At 39.9% G+C, this 21,247-nt stretch overlaps 1 protein-coding gene across 3 annotated transcripts in view; it reads right to left on the bottom strand.

The window, feature by feature from the left end:
• LOC127456429 (synapse differentiation-inducing gene protein 1-like) overlaps positions 1 to 18,856 on the bottom strand; it is a 38,192-nt gene extending 19,336 nt beyond the window's left edge. Inside the window, exons 1-3 of one of the 3 annotated variants that reach the window (XM_051724919.1) lie at positions 3,076 to 3,211; positions 2,708 to 2,978; positions 550 to 2,128 (exon numbers count right to left, since the gene is read on the bottom strand). In XM_051724919.1, coding sequence (XP_051580879.1) covers positions 550 to 951 — 402 coding nt within the window. In that variant the 5' untranslated portion in view covers positions 952 to 2,128; positions 2,708 to 2,978; positions 3,076 to 3,211. Of the gene's footprint in view, positions 1 to 549; positions 2,129 to 2,707; positions 2,979 to 3,075; positions 3,212 to 18,326 lie in introns of those variants that run through there. The other 2 variants (XM_051724918.1, XM_051724917.1) reach the window with 2 other exon arrangements.
• Between the last annotated feature and the right edge of the window lie 2,391 nt (positions 18,857 to 21,247).

Below are 21,247 nucleotides of genomic sequence, written 5' to 3'. Positions count from 1 at the left end.
GTGTGTGTGTGTGCGTGTGTCTTGCCTGTCACAAGGGTCACAAGGGCTATATCTAAAAAATAATAAGGTTTTGAGTCAATCTCCATTTTCACTTTCAGAATGTGAAAGAATGTGAATTTATATTAAAACAGGACATAAATATTTATCTGTTTCTCACCCACACCTATTGTATCGCTTCTAAAGACATAGTCTTAACCACTGGAGTCATATGAATTACTTTTATGTTGCTTTTACATGATTTTTGGAGCTTGAAATATCTGGTCACCATTCACTTGCATTATATGGACCTAAAGAGCTAAAATATTCTTCTAAAAATCTTCGTTTGTGTTCAGCAGAAGAAAAAAACCATACATATCTGGGATGGCATGAAGGTGAGTAAATGATGAGAGAATTTTCATTTTGGGGTTAACTATCCCTTTAAGGTACTGCATGTTCCCACAGAAATTGACTTTCATATATATACCTACCCAAAAATATACACTAGAGTGAAAAGTGTGACAACCAGTCCCCATATCCCCTATATACTTTATTCTAGAGGGAACGCCTCACCTCAAAGTCTGGCAGAAGGTCATCCCCATCTTCTATGCTGTAGGACACACTGTGGACATCTCTTGTCTCTGCCAGTAACTTCCTTTCCTGTGGCATACTGGGACCAATGTCCACAAAGGTGGTCTCCAGATACCCCTTACTGTGGATGCCAAGGGAGTCAGCAGCGGCCCAAATAGTAGTTGGAGGATAAAGAGACTCTAGAGTGCTAGGCAATGAACATGGGTCCAGTAGCTGCTGCTGCTGAAAATCTGTGGAACTGCAATAATTCCTCCACTCCAGCGGGAGCAGTCTTTTGTCCTCCTCATTCATCACCAATATGCCTTTGAACAGTCCACCACCTTCACTGGTGTTTTTAGGGCTGTCACCCAAAAGTGGATGTTCTAGTTCATCTAGACTCTCCATTTTGTGAGGTGTCTAGAAGTGACAACATCAACTAAGACTTTTCCAAAGATCTAGATGACACTTCAGCTCTCAAAAATATGTCACAGGGGCATAGCAGTAATTCATCTCACACTGAATACTTTTGTTGGTTGATTTCAATTGATTCAATCTATAATACAAGATCCGGCATAAATCACAGATACAAGCATAAATCTTTGCAGGGAGCTAGTCACCACACTAACTCATGCTCTGTTTAATTCTCTCCTCCATCTCTTTTGAGGCTGTGCTGGGTGAGTACTTATTTTAGTCTATGTGCATAGAGCTCTTGCGTATTCCATTTCTTCATATGTCAGAAGCTATTTGTTCCTTAGCTTCATGACTGAATGTAGCATATTTTACATGATTGGATATATCTCAGGCCATAAATATGCTAACATACTTCACTTTGCATGAAAATAAAAAAAAAGATAGGAGTCGATTCTGATGATTGAACACTTTGATAAGCAACAGACTATAGACAGGCTTTTACAATTGTGGAGATTTTAACCATAAACTTAACTTCTGATCTCAGCCTGTCTACAGTATACAAACAAGTGGCTTGAAATTATTTCAACAGAATCTAAATTTGTAGTTGAGATGACTGAAATAATAAAAATAGCTGAGATTTTCATAGACCAAAGCTGATAGGATTATTTCTTTGAAGTGCTAAATTCTTTGAAGGAAGTGTGAGGGTAAAGAAATCCCTTAATGACAGGTGTTTGAAAGAAATATCAGCTTTATCGACTGTGAAGGAAGCAAATATATTAAAATATACTGTATACATATATTTTCTTCTTCTTCTTCTTCTTCTTCTTCTTCTTCTTCTTTGTCCCCCAAAGTGTTTTCAGAGTTGCAGTCTAAATTGGACTTCAGGCGTCCACAAAAATAGAATCCTCTAGAGTGCCGCTTCTGGTCAGCAAGTGCTCAAGAAACCCATTCCGTTTTCAGCCGAAGGGAAATGTCTTGATGAAGAAATCAGAGTGCTCAGGTATTGATTTATGGCAGGGCCTGTGTATGCTAGCTGAGACCAAAGCGGTCCTCTGGGACCTGTATTTTTAATGCACCGTGCTCTCCCAGCCGTCCCCAGTCAAAACAGGCGAGAAGTCTCTCAGAGTTGTGTCTGGTGCCTCTCACCTCAGATTGTGTCACTTGGACTGTTCTGCCGAAAGAAGAGAATAAAGTCAGATGCACAGTTGGATACAGAATGAACACAGAAAAGCTCGCAATATTTGATCCCCAGGTGTATGCACTTTAAAGCCAGTCTGGAGTGGCAAGGCAGGACGTGCCAATAAATGGACACCAATGAACTAGACATCTGCTTTTGAACACTTCTGAGCAGTCTTTTCCAGGAGCACATCTGTCTTAAAGAGCAAAGAGCATCAGTGAGAGGCCACAAGGCTTGGTGGTTTGGAAATATGATCTGAAGTGAGAGGGCAGCGGCCTAAGTTCCCTTTAAAAATGTTATAAATATTGGCATGACTGTTCAAGAGCCACTGAAAAAACATTCCTCTTTCAGCACAGCCTCTGGCAGATCTTGTTGACCATGATGTTTTGCACGTCATCTAGTCTACTTACTCTCTCTGCATACAAATCTCTGTGGCACTCACCTAAAAACACCCAGACAGCTTCAGTACTGCCAGAGTATATTTCCAAAGAAAAATTACCTAGAGACCTTAACAGCTGAGGTTTTCATCTCCTGGCTATGTATTCATAAAATATATATTTGCAGCATAAACACCTGGATGAATTTCTAGTTATATAAGATAAAGTACATCTTCAGGGTGAAATGGATCTTATGATGTGATGATGTAGTGCAAATGCATCTTCTTGGCACCCATTTACGGATGTCACAGTCCTCCTATGATATTCCCTCCAGCTTGTGTTTATGTTTATTCTGTCACTTGGTCTCATTTGTCATCATCTTGATGGTTTATTCATCATCTGGTGACAACTTTTCTTTCCCTCAGTAGCCTCTGGTTTACTTAAGCTCAATGATCTGCATTCTGCCACTGTAAAAAAAAAAAAAAAAGGTTTTGTTGGGTAACCTAAGAAGGTATTTAAATTTGGTTGAAGTCTATATTAGAGTCTCAGATTCTTTGGCTTCACCCTTGCTGTAGACATTATTTTATCAGTCAATTTGGGCTGGAGAGTGTCGGTGGGTGTTCAAGAAATTAATCTCTATCAGAATCTGAAGAAAAGTGCTGTCACATCTCCCAGGGGCCCCTCTGTCAGTCAGTCAGCCCCTGAAAAACCAGCATGACAGATTCAGAATGATAGCCATCTGCAAACAGGTAAGCATCTGTCTCTTATCACTAACCTTGTTCTGTACTCTACATGCCTGTCTGCATCAGTCTAGCACACCTGAAATAATCTCTGTCAATGGCATTATGTAGCCTTAAGAGATTTATCTGAGGCAAAGCTGATTATTTTGTCAGTTAGTACATTTTGTAATTTAGTATGTAAACGGACTTAGGTTTAGTATGCGTGTTGCAGCCTCAGAGCTAGTTAATAATGTACTGTAAAAACTGCTTTGATAAATTGATTCCGCTTAGTTAATATTAATGATATACAAGAACACTGCATAAGAAAAAAAAAAAAACAATTTAAATTTAATTTAGATTTTAACGATTTCCTTAAGGCAGTCATTTGCCATCTGCAGACTGTGTGGGTGCATATGTGTGTGTGTGTGTGTGTGTGTGTGTGTGTGTGAGCGAATATGCTGATCTTTTTTAAATGTACTGCAGAACTTTTACATATATATTCTCATTAGTGCAATATACCGTATGCAAGACAGCCTTTATTATTGCTTTTGTCAGTCGTTCCTCACAATTTTTTGTTATAATGCAGTTTTGAAAGGAAAGCTGAGAAACAGAAACGGAAGATTGATTCATATAGCTGCCCAATCAGATCATTTTGACTTCTTTTGCAAGAAGGCATAAGCTGCTTAATGACAAACAGTTCTGGTTGAAAGTTTCTGTCACTTATCTGTTTTATGACTTAACTTAGTAAAGTAACACATTTTAATTGCTGAGGTAATATTTCAAACTTTATCAGTAAATTGCCCTCACCATATACTGAAAAAAGTGGCAACTTGCAATTGTCACCTAAATTATCTATTTCTACTAATTACTTTCACTGGTGTAACCTAATTTCCAGGTTAATTTAATCAGATTAAATAAAATGTCTTACTTGAATAAAACCAGGTAATATAGATGTTACAACATGAAGCACATTTTTTAGGTTACTTGACAAAACATTTTTTGCAATCAAGGTACCGTAGAAGATTCTAGATCCAAATTAGGGTGGTTTCAATTCCCTCTGTCTTTTATCCAGACTGATCAGACTGGGTGTGTCTTAATCAGCTCCCTATGTTGTGAATCAGTATATTGTGAACACGAATTCGGACACTGGCAAGGGTGTTCATACACTGGGACACTTATGACTCAATCACCTGCGACACGAGTACGAGGTTGCGCTTTTAAATGCAGCTGTTATTAATAAACAACATCGTAGTATAATGACACTGTCATGTGTTTTTGTAGTATATATTCAAATGTACAGTGTTATTATGAAAAATAAAGAACATAAAGAAAGAATGAAAAATATAAAAGGAATGTATTTTTAAACTTCTAACAACTGTAATATTTAAAAAGATTTGTCATGGACATTATGGACGAAAGACATTACAAGCATCATTTCTTTTAAAGAGAAAATAAGGTGTTGACTTCATACTGTAGTTTTACACTTGTGCTTGTCTTCTAACGACTTGAAAGACTTCAGAAGACATGATGACGTTTCTGGTAAGGGAACATAATGAGCAACGATGCTCCCTGGTTTTTACGAGTTTCGGTGCACTGGAACAATTTTGCGATTGAGACAGTCCTAGAAATGGCTGACTCCCTGATCAGTGCTCTGACTACTAAACTGGGAAGCTGACTGTGATGCACCCCATGTCAATTTGGCGACAGGACATTAAAAGTTTTGCTGCTTAAATTGGTCTGTGCTTATCGAAAATCGAACCACTGCCACCAGTGGCCTAAGCTGGAAGTGTTGTTTAGGTGAAATGTCCACAGGGTAGCGCTGAAAGCTAGATGCATTTTCAGTTGTAAACTATGTAATACAGTGAAGAGGGATTTCTATTTCTCAGCTTTACTTTCAAAATTGCATTGCAATACACTAACAAATGACAAAAAAATCTGTGCTTTTATGATCTCTTCACGTTTGCTGAAAAAAGTGACGCAGTTGGCTACTTTTGATTATTTCACTCTGAAACCTACTGATATAGTACAGACAGATTGATTAAAATTTTATTTTTAAAGACTGTAAAGTTGCTGTAAGCAATTTTAGCTGTCCTGGAACTTCCACCACCAGACTACCCATTGATTTAGCAACGCCTCCTTTTCCAAAACCCGTACTCAAAAGAAACATTGTGTTGGAGCAGATGGATGGCGATGGGTCACTCTGAGCATTTTTACGTTTGACCCGAGCGTTTGCAGGACGTTGCGGGAGCAGGACAACGTACCGGCACTTATGCGAGCATATATGGGCTGCCCTATGATAAGCACGTGCACAATGAAAGTCTTCTGATTGGCTAAACAAACAATCTGACCACGGCCCATGGACATCTTTTACCTGGCTGTTTACCAAGCCTAGAAACAGGTGTGATATTTCATGGCACCTATTTAAGTGACATCTGACAGGTTATAGGTATGTTTTCTACATGTCATTTCATAAAAAAAAAATCACTTAACAGCACCTTTAAGCAAGATTTGAAATTGCAACCTCTTGCACTAAAATTAAGAAATATACATCTGCCCCTGGCTCTCACCCATAGTTTTCTGGCTATACATTCTGCTGCATTACCTCAAATTGAAAGAAAAATAAGAAAATCTGATTTTAGCAGCACACAGAGTGCCATGAAAAAGAAATTGATTCTATATTTCCATGCACTTAGATCTACAAAGTAGAAGCCAAATCAAAGAGTATCAGATTTTGTTAACTGTTCATTACCATACAGACTACCGTGAAGATTTAAGGACCAGACTGATGCTGTATTGTGGTGCAGCACCCTTGTGTAGATCTTCCAAAACAATAGTGAGCTGGATACTGAAAAGGATTGCTGAAGCTAGCATTGCTCTGCTTCATATTTTTTTTGCTCTGCTCTCCTCTCTTCTCCTCCAGCCACCTTTCTTCCATCTTCCTTTCTTTACCCCCCTTTACTGTCTTTCTCCTCCTCCACTGTTTGTGTATAGTCTGACTGAAGTGCAGACAGAATGCCATGGTGATAGTTCAGGAGCAGTTTCCTGTTCTCTCTGACATCAACATTACTGCACTGCTTCTCTGAACATGCTGGACACTTGCTTCAAGACAGCAGGCAGGATGGAGAGGACCACAAACAAGGACACAGACCTAAACCCACACACATTCATAATGGCTGTGCCCAAAACCTGTCAAATGTTGTCTTCGCAGGCAGAATACAGAGGTAGCACGGCTTCAACTCAAGCCCGAATCCAGTGTTTGCATAACATCCTGTCTTTTAAGATGCCATCATATTTGTGGCAGCATAGATGTGGTTTGGTGGTTGGTGGAAAGAATAAAAGTGGTGTTTAATGGAGTGGTTCCATCCATCCATCCATCCATTTAAGGGTCACAGTGGGTGCTGGAGCCTATCCCAGCTACCTCGGCCCAAAGGCAGGGAAACACCCTGAACAGGTGGCCAGTTAATGGAGTGGTTGAAAGAAGTAAATTAATTCAGAAATGTCAATTTTCAACAAAACAACAACAACAACAAAAAAGTCAAACTTATGGTTCTATTTCTACAAGGACATAAGCATTGTAGTCATTAAATGTTTGTTTGGTTATCTATAAAGCTCAATTGAATTTGTTCTAGATCATTTGACATGATGCCATGGTAACTTACAAGCCTGTGGAACACAAAGGATGATATAAGGTAAAATGTTAGGAACTGACAGCTTTAGTCACCATTCATATACACTGCATGTTTTTCCCCATACAATTCAAGTGAATGGTGACTGAGGCTATCTCTTTAAGTCATTCACTGATTGGGCAGCAAGGCAGTGGTGTTTGACACAGATTATGCCAATGGCTCTTAAACCCCACCTTCTCTATTCCAACCACCCTCCACCCTCCCCCCAACTCCACACCCCCTATGAGGGCTTGCTTCCAGGAGAGATGCACTCAGCTTTATTGCTAACCCCACCCAACCCCATCCAGTTATCATAAAATGACTGCTTTCAGCTGCATTACAAGCCTGCCTAATATCTGCCTTACACATAAAACACTCAGCTGGACAGAGCAGTACAAGGACAGCACAGCAAATCAGCAGAAGTGTTTTATAGAGAACCGCTTCTCACACCTTCTTTTTTCTCTATAACTTTTATACACATTTGCTACTTTAATCCTCTTTTTGCCCTTTATGACTGACCTCCTATGTCCTTTCTGTGTCAGACACCACTGCCTTGCTGCCCAATCAGTGAATGTGACTAAAGCTGTCTGTTCCTAACATTCTACCTAATATCACCCTTTGTGTTCCACAGGCTTGCAAGTTACCATGGCATCATGTCAAATGATCTAGAACAAATTCAATTGAGCTTTATAGATAACCAAACAAACATTTAATGACTACAATGCTTATGTCCTTGTAGAAATAGAACCATTTTTTAAAAAAGTTTTTTTTTTAAATTGACATTTCTGAATTAATTTACTTCTTTCAACCACTCCATTAACTGGCCACCTGTTCAGGGTGTTTCTCTGCCTTTGGCCAGAGGTAGCTGGGATAGGCTCCAGCACCCACTGTGGCCCTTAAATGGATGGATGGATGGATGGATGGATGGATGGAACCACTCCATTAAACACCACTTTCCTTTACCCAGTTCAGCATTATAGCAACTTAACTGACAATTTCAGAGTCCCTATATAAATGTGCTTCCAATGCCAAAGAATCTGATATCACAGTGAATATGTATGATAATGATACACTGTGGGTGTATACTGTTTTTAACCTAAAACTGTGCTTTGTGTGGTAACATCTACATTAACTTTATTTATTCAATTCAAAAATGTTTTTTAAACAGAATAAATTTACCTGACAAATGAGGTAACAACTCAAGTAACAAATATATCCATGAGGTAAAAATTGGAGGTTACCACTTTTTTCAATGTAGCAACATTTGCCATTAATAACAATGGGTGTCCCCTCAAAGGGACAGTAGCTTTACTTTAATGTTTTAACTTTATTAATATTAATGTATTAATATTTATTAATAATAAATCATTAATGAATCTTGCTATCCTATGTACCATTTGATGGCCTATATCGAGTATTCAAGATTCAATATTTGGGGGGCCTGGGTAGCTCAGCAAGCAAAGACGCTGACTACCACACCTGGAGTCTCAAGTTCGAATCCAGGGTGTGCTGAGTGACTCCAGTCAGGCTTCCTAAGCAACCAATTGGCCCGGTTGCTAGGGTGGGTAGAGAAACATTAGGTTAACCTCCTCATGGTTGCTATAATGTGGTTCTTGCTCTCAGTGGGGCGCGTGGTGAGTTGTGCGTGGATGCCGTAGAGAATAGCGTGAAGACTCCACATGCACAGGGTCTCCGTGGTAACGCGCTCCACAAGGCACATGATAAGATGCGTGGATTGACGGTCTCAGAGATGGAGGCAACTGAGATTCATCCTCCACCACCCGGATTGAGGCGAGTCACTATGCCACCACGAGGACCTAGAGCGCATTTGGAATTGGGCATGCCAAAGGGCAGAAAATCCCCCCCCCAATTTTTTTTTTTAAATATTTGAAAGCTGCACTATAAACAATTGGTAACCTGCAATTGTTAACGTAGGGAGCTATTTCTACCTGATCTAAACCTTAAAGGGATAATTCACCCAAAATTAAAATTCTGTCATCATTTATTCAGCCTTATGCTATCCCAGATATGTACACTATATTGCCAAAAGTATTCGCTCACCCATCCAAATAATTGAATTCAGGTGTTCCAATCACTTCCATGGCCCTAGGTGTATAAAATGAAGCACCTAGTCATGCAGACTGCTTCTACAAACATTTGTGAAAGAATGGGCCGCTCTCAGGAGCTCAGTGAATTCCAGCGTGGTACTGTGATAGGATGCCACCTGTGCAACAAGTCCAGTCGTGAAATTTCCTCATTACTAAATATTCCACAGTCAACTGTCAGTGGTATTATAACAAAGTGGAAGCGATTGCGAATGACAGCAACTCAGCCACGAAGGGGAAGGCCATGTAAAATGACAGAGCGGGGTCAGCGGATGCTGAGGTGCATAGTGCGCAGAGGCTGCCAACTTTCTGCAGAGTCAATCGCTACAGACCTCCAAAATTCATGTAGCTCAAGAACAGTGCGTAGAGAGCTTCATGGAATGGGTTTCCATGGCCGAGCAGCTGCATCCAAGCCATACATCTCCAAGTGCAATGCAAAGCGTCGGATGCAGTGGTGTAAAGCACGCCGCCACTAGACTCTAGAGCAGTGGAGACGCGTTCCCTGGAGTGAGGAATCACGCTTCTCCATCTGGCAATCTGATGGACGAGTCTGGGTTTGGCGGTTGCCAGGAGAACGGTACTTGTCTGACTGCATTGTGCCAACTGTGAAGTTTGGTGGAGGGGGTATTATGGTGTGGGGTTGTTTTTCAGGAGCTGGGCTTGGCCCCTTAGTTCCAGTGAAAGGAACTCTGAATGCTTCAGCATACCAAGAGATTTTGGACAATCCCATGCTCCCAACTTTGTGGGAACAGTTTGGGGATGGCCCCTTCCTGTTCCAACATGACTGCGCACCAATGCACAAAGCAAGGTCCATAAAGACATGGATGAGCGAGTTTGGTGTGGAAGAACTTGACTGGCCTGCACAGAGTCCTGACCTCAACCCGACAGAGCACCTTTGGTATGAATTAGAGCGAAGACTGCGAGCCAGGCCTTCTCATCCAACATCAGTGTCTGACCTCACAAATGCGCTTCTGGAAGAATAGTCAAAAATTCCCATAAACACACTCCTAAACCTTGTGGAAAGCCTTCCCAGAAGAGTTGAAGCTCTTATAGCTACAAAGGGTGGGCCGACGTCATATTAAACCCTATGGATTAAGAATGGGATATCACTTAAGTTCATATGCGTCTAAAGGCAGATGAGCGAATACTTTTGGCAATATAGTGTATGACTTGTCTTCTGTTAAACATACATTTTTAGATTTAAGATTTTTAGAAGTATATTTCAGCTCTTTAGGACCTCACAATGCAAATGAATGGTTGAGCATATGTTGTGTCAGGCTGGTTGGGATACTCTTTCAGGAAAAAAACCTACAGATTGCATACTTATAACTGTCTCTGCATACAACGTTGGGATAGGAGAAAGTATTTTTAACATATAGAAAATTGCACACTTCAGCATTAACATGTTTGTTAATATTTTATATATTTCTACGTTTGAATCTTTCATACAAACACACCAACAAAGGATACAGAAGAGACTCTGTTTAATGGGGCTTTTCCACTACACGGTACAGCTCGACTCGACTTGACTCTGCTCACTTTTTGGGGGTTTTCCCACTGTGGATGGTACCTGGTACCTGATACTTTTTTAGTACCACCTCGGTCGAGGTTCCAAACGAGCCGAGCCAATACTAAATGTGACATCAAAACCCTGCAGATCACTGATTGGTCAGAGAGAATCGTCACAACCAGCGTCACTGGATTTGCAACAAGGGACATCAACCCGCTAGTTTTAAAGTTAGCAACAGCGACAGCAATATAATTTGTTCACGCGTCTTTTGAATTGTACAAAGAAATGGCTGTGCGCAAAACCACGCCGTGGTCAATAAACGAGGTGCAGATGTTCCTCTCGTTAGCGACGAATGAAACGACACGAAACGAAAAAGTCTTTCAGGAAGTGTCTCAGCTGTTGGCCACACAAGGCTACCACCGGACCAACCAACAGTGCTGGGAAAAGTTTAAAAAAAACTTAAAAGTGACTACAGAACCATCAAGGACCACAACAGCCGGAGTGGTTCAAACAGAAGAAAGTGGAAGTGGTTCGACCAAATGGACGCTATCTATGGCAATAGACTGGCGAGCAATGGGAGGGAGAGTGCCCTGTTGATGGTACGTTAACTCTATATTCTGCTTGAAAGCTTCACTTTATTTTGTTGACCAGCTACTGGAAAGCTTGCTTCTAAAACAACCAGGCCAATTTAACTGTTACACTTGTGTAAAATCACCATGCAACAACTGCTTTATGCAGCACAATGGGCTAGTAGCTAACAGCTAGCGGTCATGTTATTGTTTATGGTTAGTAATGTTTGTGTCGCGTTTAAGATGATGTCATGGCAGTAGAGGTGGTGCAACTATGACGATCAGCCTATAATCCCACCCATGTTGAGGCGACACTAAACTGCAGTGGAAAAGCAAGCTCAGAAAAGTAAAGCAAGCAGAGTCGAGTCGAGTCGAGTGAAACCATAACGTGCAGTGGAGAAGTGCCATAAATGGCAGTAGGAGGCAGTAGCTAAGTGCCAATGAACACACTGATGTACAACAGAGATATTGCACTGATAGCACAGAAGAGGAGTGCAGAGTGGAAAGGCAATATCATGTGCACACACTGCACCTACTGCAGTGTACATTAACCTTTCAATATGCACACTCCATGATTGATATAAAGTATGATGGAGAATGGTGGTGTGTTGCTAATCAGAGCAGAAATTAACTCAGTCTGTTGTATTGGGTCTATATGAAAACACATTGACTGGAAATGTACTTCCTGAGATTAATGAGGCAACGTCTCATTTGCCATTTCTGTGCTGTACATCTCTGCTCTGCTTATATACGTGAGCCTTGATAATTCTAGCACAATCATTCCTTGAGCCCAGCGGTGTCACATTGTACTCAGGATGGAAAGATACATAATTCTCCCTAAATTACATTATAATGGAAAAAGGAATTCAGCTCCACTGAGGGAGGGGTGCTTTTACATCCTGCCTTTCTATGCAAGTGTATGGAAATGAGCTCATTTATCAGGAGTCTTTCTTTCTTTCTTTCTTTCTTTCTTACTCTTCTTGCTGTAACCCAGGTTACAAAAATGTATTTGGTGGTACCATGTTATAGTGATGGAATTTAACATATACATTGGAGGAAAACATCTGTTAAAGTGTGTAATTTCTGTGTAATTTCTGTGCCACTAGTGTCACCATACAGAACTGAAAACATAATACCAGGTTTCCCCATACATTTCCCTCATCTGCCTATCGTCAGGCAAACAGAGTCACAGTGTTACACTTTTCAAGGCAATCAACCTTCGAAAGCCTTAATTAGACAATAGTTGTCTCCATTAAGCTGAGATATCATATATTAAAATAGAAAAAAAAATGACACAAATCATCTCTGCATGGATCTGGTAATACCATGGTACTTTGATATATACACTGAGAGACAAAATTTTGGAATAATGTGCAGATTTTGCTGTTTCGGAAGGAAATTGGTACTTTAATTCACCAAAGTGGCATTCAAATGATCGCAAAGTATAGTCAGGACATTACTGATGTAAAAAACAGCACCATCACAATTTGAAAAAAGTCATTTTTGATCAAATCTAGACAGGCCCCATTTCCAACAGCCATCACTCCAACACCTTCCTTGAGTAATCATGCTAAATTGCTCATTTGGTACTAAAAAATTATTTGACATTATATCAAACACAGCTGAGAACTATATGATTCATTAAATGAAGCTTAACGTTGTGTTTGTTTTTGAGTTGCCACAGTATGCAATAGACTGGCATGTCTTCAGGTCAATATTAGGTCAAAAAAAGAAAGAGCTTTCTCTAGAAACTCATCAGTCAATCACTGTTTTGAGGAATGAAGGCTATACAATGCATGAAATTGCCAAAAAACTGAAGATTTCATACAAAGGTGTACACTTCAGTCTTCAAAGACAAAGGACAACTGGCTCTAACAAGGACAGAAAGAGATGTGCAAGGCCAGATGTACAACTAAACTAAGAAGATAAGTACATCAGAGTCTCTAGTTTGAGAAATAGACACCTCACATATCCTCAGCTGATAGCTTCATTGAATTCTACCTGCTCAACACCAGTTTTATATACCACAGAAAAGAGAAGACTCAGGGGTGCAGGCCTTATGGGAAGAATTGCAAAGAAAAATCCACTTTTGAAACAGAAAATCATAAAGAAAAGGTTAGAGTGGGCAAAGAATTGGACAACAGATAATTGGGAAAGAGTGTTATGGATCTTAACCCCATTGAGCTTTTGTGGGATCAGCTAGACTGTAAGGTGTGTGAGAAGTGCCCGACAAGACAGCCACATCTATGGCAAGTGCTACAGGAAGCGTGGGGTGAAATGTCACCTGAGTATCTGGACAAACTGACAGCTAGAATGCCAAGGATCTGCTAAGCTGTCATTGCTGCACGTGGAGGATTTTTTGATAAGAACACTTTGAAGTAGTTTAAGAAGTTCTGGAAAAAAAAAAAAAAAACAAAAACATTTTTTTAACAATTTTTCACATTATTAATGCCCTGACTATACATTGTGATCAGTTGAATGCCACTTTGGTGAATAAAAGTACCAATTTCTTTCCATAAGAGTAAAATCTGTACATTATTCCAAACTTTTGGCCACCAGTGTGTGTACCATACCATAGTAATGAATGATGAAAATATTTGTAACACTTTGCAAAAGGTTCTTTATGTTAATATTAGTTCATGCATTTGGGATCATGAACTAACTATGAACTATAATTTTTAACAGCATTTATTAATCGTGGTTAATGTTCATTTATAAACATATTATTGCTCATTGTCACTTCATGTTAGTTCATAATGCATTAACTAATGTTAACAAACAACCTTATAGTAAAGTAAAACCAATATATTCACATACATCTTATTAACATATTACCCCCAGATATTTAAAAGAATACCATGGTATTACCATGGTATATGCCCATATAATAAAATTACCATCATACATTTTGTCATTGTCTCCCACGTTCTTTCTGTATCTCATTCTTTCTCTCTCTGCCTCTCGTCCTTTTTTCTCCCTCTCATTTCCTCCTCTCCCCCCCCCCCCCCCCCCCACACACACACTCTATCTCTCATTCTCTCCCTTGAGTTGGCAAGAGCAGTTACTGTTTCAGAGGAGCCATTTGCACATATCTTAGATGGGTGATTTCCCTCATCCCTCAGGCCCCATTGTCTCACACCTGCTGTGATAGAGAGAGAGAGACAGACAGACAGAGAACATACAGACGCTGTAGGGGTATTGCCCTTCCAGAGACTGAACTTTTGCAAACTAATGTGCGTTTGTGATGTATGTTTGTCTATGAGGCATGAACACTGTGTGTCTCTGTGTGCGAATCTTCCTCATTATCTATAATCTGTTTATAATGGGACATCTCATTATTCTTGTTGGTCCACTTGGGTGCAGAAAAGGGCATCAGGGTTTTACAGATCTATATTGGTGACGAGAGTGAAAGAAAAAGTAGTCTTCTTTCTTTATCTAATTGCAAGGTTTTTTTTTTTTACTGCATTGCATTTCTTGTGTTTCAGTCTGATTTCTTGTGTGCACATTGCATGAGTTTAATGCAGTCGTTCAACTGGTGGATTGTGACTGAAAAAAGGGTCATAGGCCTGTTCTAATAGGGTCAAGGACAGCAGGGGTAAATGCAGCCAACTATATTGTAAGGATAGTAAAATAATTGGCTAATCAACTTTTAAAAGGGAGGAAAAAACGCTTCCCACACCTTATGTTATTGACATCAAAGTTTGCGCATACAATCAAATTCTATTGTATTCTGTCACTTGATTGAAACTAGCTAAATTAGGCAGATACCGACATGGACAGGTTGCATGACATGCCCTCATCCTCAAAAACCAACAACAAAACCATGCAAGGTATAAGAAAATACAATCTATTAAAATCTGGATTCACTTGCAACAAGGAGAAAAAAGGTTTGTGCAGACTAAAACGTGTTTTGTACATAGAATCAAGAGACTAAAATGATCTGTCCAGTTAATATTAATAACTCTCATGTTTGATTTTCAGGACATTTCTGATTATTTATGATGTAGAATTTTGGTACTGTGTTGGTTACCACATGTCCAAGGTAAAATCTGGGTTCTGTAGGTTTATAGTTTCAAAGTCAAGAGGCTCTTATAAGAGATATCATCTAGAATGATTCACCCTCTCAGATCCATGAACATGAACTGTCCAGTAATTGTTGTTCAATCTTTGCTCAATCTATTGGATCAGTCCTCCATTGCATTCTTGTTTGGTCTGAGATTGATCTTTTTTCATCTCGTGTCTGTGCTTGTTAACCGACAAATGATAGCTGTTCTGTGCATAGGGAGGAAAATACGATCAATCATAAATGTTATGATTTGGTATATTGTGCTCTTATGACACTTTCTCCTTCATGTGGTAAAGTACAAATTGAGCCGTATGAACTACACAAGGAGCTTTCTATCGCCAGAAGGCATTTTTTTAATTAACAGGTTTGTGATGTTGCATCAAGGAACAAAACAAGCCTCCAGGCTTTTTGCTCAGGTTGGATGCACTAGGTGAATATATGAAGAAAGAATGAAAGAGCTCTCAGTGTCCTGACCCCTTCCTTGCCCTTTCCTCCTTCAGAGAGAGACCATTAAAGAGCACACACACACTAGCTCTGTTCCAAAACATTCTGAGCTTCCTTGCTGCATTGCCTACATAGGCAGCTGCCTTCTAAAGCCGGTCACACTCACTTTGTCCACCATCTTGGATTAATTTTTTTCACTGAGCTCATCATCGCAATGCCTTCTGGGATTGCCTTCTCTGTGAAGGATACGGCTGCATCTGAAACCAGCAAAATGCTGCCTTCAGAGGCTGTATACGGAGGTAGGAAGGGATGAAGGAACATCTGAATTCAATGTTCACATCACATCCTGTCTACTGAGATACCCTCATCTGATTGATTTTTAAGAAGGCAGCATAGATGTATCCTTTGCTGCCTATGAAATCCCACAATCCTAAGAAATAAAATGGCTGTTGAAGAGGCAGTTGATAGCCAGTTTGTGAATAAATGTATGTTTTTTTTTTTTTTTTTTTTTTTTACTTTTTCCAACTTTTGATTACATTTCTAGCAAGAAAGTAGTATTATAGTTAATAAATATATGCTGTTGTTGTTTGGTTGGACTGAATAAATGCTAGTATCCTAACAACGATGTGATGTAGTGCTACCTTGGAAGCCTGTCTAAAACCAGTTTCCGGAGGTACCTTCAAACGCAAACGCTGGATAGTAAACTCCAAAATGAAAATTCTCTCATCATTTACTCACCTTTATGCCATCCCAGATGTGTATGACTTTCTCTCTTCAGTAGAAGACAAACAAAGATTTTTTTTTATCTCAGAATATCTCAGCTCTGTAGATCCTTACAATGCAAGTGAGGACCTACAGATATGAGATATTTTTCTAAAAATCTTTGTTTGTTTTCTGCTGAAGAAAGAAAGTTATACACATCTGGGAAGGCATGAGGGTGAGTAAATGATGAGAGAATTTTCATTTTTGAGAGAACTATCCCTTTAAGTCATTGACTGGTAGGTCAGCAAAGCAACAAGACCTTAGGATTCGGATGCAGCCTACATGTGATGCTGCTTCAGAATTTGGTTAAAGCAAGATATTATGGGAGGCAGCATAATTAAGTAGCTTACCTTTTGGAACACCCCTCCCATCGGGAGCACAACTATGCCTTGAAACGCTGCCTACATAGGCAGCTTACTACTATAGGTTTTATAACAGAGCTACTAAGCACCCATTCCAATGATATGCATTACATCCAATATTTAACAAAAATAAGAACATAAGAAACAATGTCTTGGCAGTAATAACACCAATATACTAGACTCAAATATGATGCCTTGTCTGTGAGTTTGCAGCGACACGGAAGCACAGATAAGGCATTGCTGAGTGCACATTTAATCAAATGAGAATACCTATCACATGTCGGACATAATCACTGGCTAATTGTTTATTACTCATGCCAAGTAAAAGGTTATCCCGCCCCAGTGTGCAGCAGGCAGGGGAATATGGCAGCATGCTGCATGTAACAGCACAGTGCTGGTAAACAAGAAGAGCTGTTGTGTGCGTGTGAATGTCTTTTCAGTACTGTTTAGATTAGTAGTGAGATTCTATTTTGTGCATTAGGATGCAATGAGATTTTAAATCTAATGTTGCCGGAGACCGTATGTCATGAAGTAATCTCCTTTTATTGTTATCTGAAAGTATGTATTTTAGAGATATATTTCAAATAATCCAGTTCTTTGTTCAGCTAAAATGGTATGTATGCATGTGGTTGAATTTACTAGTGGGGAGAAAATTGAAAAGAGGAAATTGCTTTTTTCTGAAATATGTTTTACTTGAATTTATTCATACCATTACTTGAGAGCATCCAATCTACTACATGAATTATGATATAGGCAACATTGGACTGCAGATACAGTCACTAACAACAGAAACGTCTCTCCCTGATGGGAGCTGCTGCAGTTCTCCTTAACAATAGCAGAAAGTGCGTCCTTGCCAAAGCCAGCCCATTTACTGCTGAGCAACAACATCCTCATGTTACTGAAGTCAATAATAATGGCAAAGCTTGCGAGTTGTGATTGCCAGAAATAGCATTACATGTCATGCAAGTAAAAGGCACAGGAGAGTTTGGCTGATTTGGTTGTCATCAGGATTTGAGATGGAATTTGTTCAACAAAACCTTTAGCTATCTACATAAATCAAAAGGATTGTTTGAAATCTTGTGTCATTTATTCTGGGCAGCAGAGGTAGAGGTCTACATAACAGCACAGCAAAATTACAAAATGTCCCACACACCTGTTCGCTCTGAATGTGATATGAAAAAATTATATATCCAGGCACAAAATAATGTAGACAAAGTGAGATAATATTTACACCCAGGCACTCATAAAAAACTGTACACCCTAAACATACAGTACCAATATGAATTAACCATGATACCATAATGAAACCCATAATATAAGAACATACCTACAGCTATGTATGTATGTACTTGTGCAGTTTCAGCATAAACAAGTGCTAATACAGGGATGTTCGTGCATAGTAAACCAATAAACTGATACAAAATATACACTGAGCATACCAATTGCACTGTAAGTGCTCAGTTTCAGCATAAACAAGTGCCAAAATAGGATGTCTACGCATGACAATACAATTATAAATTTTCTTTGTTACACATTGCATTTTATATAATAAATAATTACATAAAACAAGTTTAAAATGCATTTTGAACACTAATAATCAAAGCAGAACCTACCTTTTTAATTTTAAGCTGAACTCTGCAATGTTGTCCACAGAGTGTATGTGTGAGAGAGAGACAGTATGTGTCCAGTGTCCCCCAGCACTGCTAAACTCATACAGAAGGAGAAACTGATTGGAACAAGACAGATGTTTGAACTGTCCAAAGCTTCAGCAATAGTTGTACCAGCACCAAGACTTATTCTCCATGCTGCAGTATATGTGTACAAGTGTGTGTGTGACAGACAGAAAGTGAGATGGGATGAAATGGATGCTGTGAGAGTATGAGTGTGTGTGGTTCTTGCCTCCCAATTTCAGTGTTGTAGTAAAGCCAGGCTCCTGCAAGAGTGTGTAGACACACACACAGCTGTACACTCTGCTCCTGGTGCTACACACTCTCTATCTCCCTCTCTCACTTAACACTCTCACTGATGGAGAGTGAGTGGTTGCTCTTTTAATCCTGTTAATGCTGGATATTTATACCACCAATGCTCTTCTTAGTCCCACTGGCGAGACTTTCAAACTACAGCAGCGAAGAGGCTCCTCGCATCTCCCTCTCCTCTTCTCTCTCCACATCTCTATTTCCCTCCTCCACTATATTTTTCTCTTCACTCCACCCCACTCTTTACCCCCCTCTCCTCAGCTCTTCTCGGTAGAGCATTGCTGAATCACAGGGTCCTAGAGCCTGGCAGTGTATCATGTACAGTGTATTCCTGGGCCCTGCTACTGAATATCCATCAATATGTTACAAGTTCTTTCTCTCTCCCCATCCTGGGTGCCTTTCTTGCTCTCTTTGCCTGAGGGTGTTTAAGAAATGTTGGTATGTTGGCATGAGATTATCTTGAAAGTATGTGAAGTGTTGTTCTCGAACAAGCTACAGCTGAGCCACATAGTGGCTGCTACTTAGACATCCTCTCAGCATATGTCAATCTTAGGGAGAAAGATGTAATGGCAGAGAAAAACAACATATACTAGATATAACAAAGAAACAGTTTATAATCAACCTGAAAAGGCTTTCAAAACCAATGTTGTAACCATGTAACAGTTCAACCATTAAATATTGAAAAAACATAATGGACAATCACCAATCTGAATATTGTGGGGCATATCCGCCACATTGGCCATGGTGGTTACATTCCTAATCATGACCCATTATTCTTTCTGTAATGTGGCATATTTTAAAGTGAAAACATTTGAATGAATTGATTTGATGCCTGAAGGATTTGACTGGATCTTGAAAAATGGTCTCTATTTAACAGGTAGTTGAAAAGGAGGGTTTGGTGACGTCAGGCGAAAAGGGAAGTCACTTCAGAGGCGGATCAAGCTATTACATTTTGATAAAATGTTGTGTTTTCCTTTGGAATAACATGCACCGCTGAATCATGCACAGGAACGTGTATTAAGAATAAGACCAGGAACGTGTATTAAGAAAGTACGATGGTTTTATTCAAGTAAATATTATTTGACATCACTGAATCAACATGACTACGTATTTTAGGTTACACCAACAATTTGTTTTAAGGTCAAATCAGGTAGAAATAGCTCCATAAGTTAACCACATTTTACAGTGTAAATAGGGTAAATGTTGAGTTCATGCAGACAGATCATACTGTGAATTCGGTGATAGAAGGTCGAAAGTTCTGCTGCTGAAATCGGTCTGTGCTTACAGAAATTCGAACCACTGTCCACAGTGGCCAAAGCTGGAAGTGTTTTTACAAGTTTCCAGGTGAAAAGTCCACAGTGGTGCCAAAAGCAAGTGGTAAATGATGTAATACAGTGAAGAGGAATGCATATTTTATTAACCCTACCCCCAAACCCCTACCCTAAACCTAACAGTCAATGGAGTGAAAATTTAATATTGAAGGGAAAATGCAACCTTCAATTCACGCTCACCATTGTTTATGTGAATGCAATTACTTCCTGGTTTCCAAGCCATGTCTGAGGCTGCTTGCACAACATGCTATCAGCAGCATCACAGGAAACAGTAAAGACATCTGAACTGATGCAAAAATGTTTGATGGGAGATGATGCTTGTCAGTAATTCGGCACAAAAGGGTTGATTTCAGGGACATAAGCATTCGGAAGCAGCGTGTTGATTTCCCCCGGTTATCATGTTGTTTCTTGTTTACTTCAAGTGAACAGCATTGTACTGTTATACTTGTGCATTCCATAGAAAATCGAGCCACAATTGTTAAATCCATTGTAGTAAGCCTTTCATGTCATTTTCTCCCCTCTGACCCACTTCTAGCCTCTGTTTTTGTGGAATTAAGATTCCTGTTCAATATAGAGAAAGAAAAAGCAGTAGAAAAACATTCTGTGCTGTCCTGGATTTTCACATTAATACGACAGACCTCAGCGGACCCAGCCTGGGATAAAGCTGAGTGCAGGGGATGGACATTAGTAATCAATAAAAATCCTCCAGGCTTATCCTTTGTTCTCTCTTTCCCTCTCTCCCTCTCTCTCTCTCTCTCTCTCTCTCTCACTCACTCCACTGTTGGATACTTTCATGTGGCTGTGGCAGCAGGGTGTGGTCGAGCGTCCGTCTGAAGAGAGAGAAAGCAGTAAGGGCGCTGAAACCTGAGCTAAATTATGTCTAACACCTGTCTCTATTCCAGTGAGCATGGGGAGAGCGGCATATAAGCGGCCACACCACCAGCAGAGAGGGAAAGAGTCTGGCACAAGAAAGCCCACAGTGCTCAAGAAGCTGTTGTGTTTAACCTATTGTGTTTGTGAAGCTAATGTGTTTAAGTGACTACGTGCTTGTGAAGTTGATGAGTTTGTGAAGTTGTAAAGCATTGAAGTGGCCGATTAAAAAAGTCTTACCTGAGGCTGGAACCCGCTTCCCTGTGTCCTCCTTCCCTTCTGCTGTGAAGTCGTGTTGCACTGGTGCCGAAACCTGGGACATTGAATTACGCCCCATGGAGTCCTCGCAGTTGGCAG

The sequence above is a fragment of the Myxocyprinus asiaticus genome, chromosome 18 (assembly GCF_019703515.2).
Source record: "Myxocyprinus asiaticus isolate MX2 ecotype Aquarium Trade chromosome 18, UBuf_Myxa_2, whole genome shotgun sequence".
Taxonomy (NCBI): Eukaryota; Metazoa; Chordata; class Actinopteri; order Cypriniformes; family Catostomidae; genus Myxocyprinus; species Myxocyprinus asiaticus.
The sequence above is the reverse complement of the archived record's forward strand: the minus strand, read 5'-3'. Positions and strand labels throughout refer to the sequence as shown.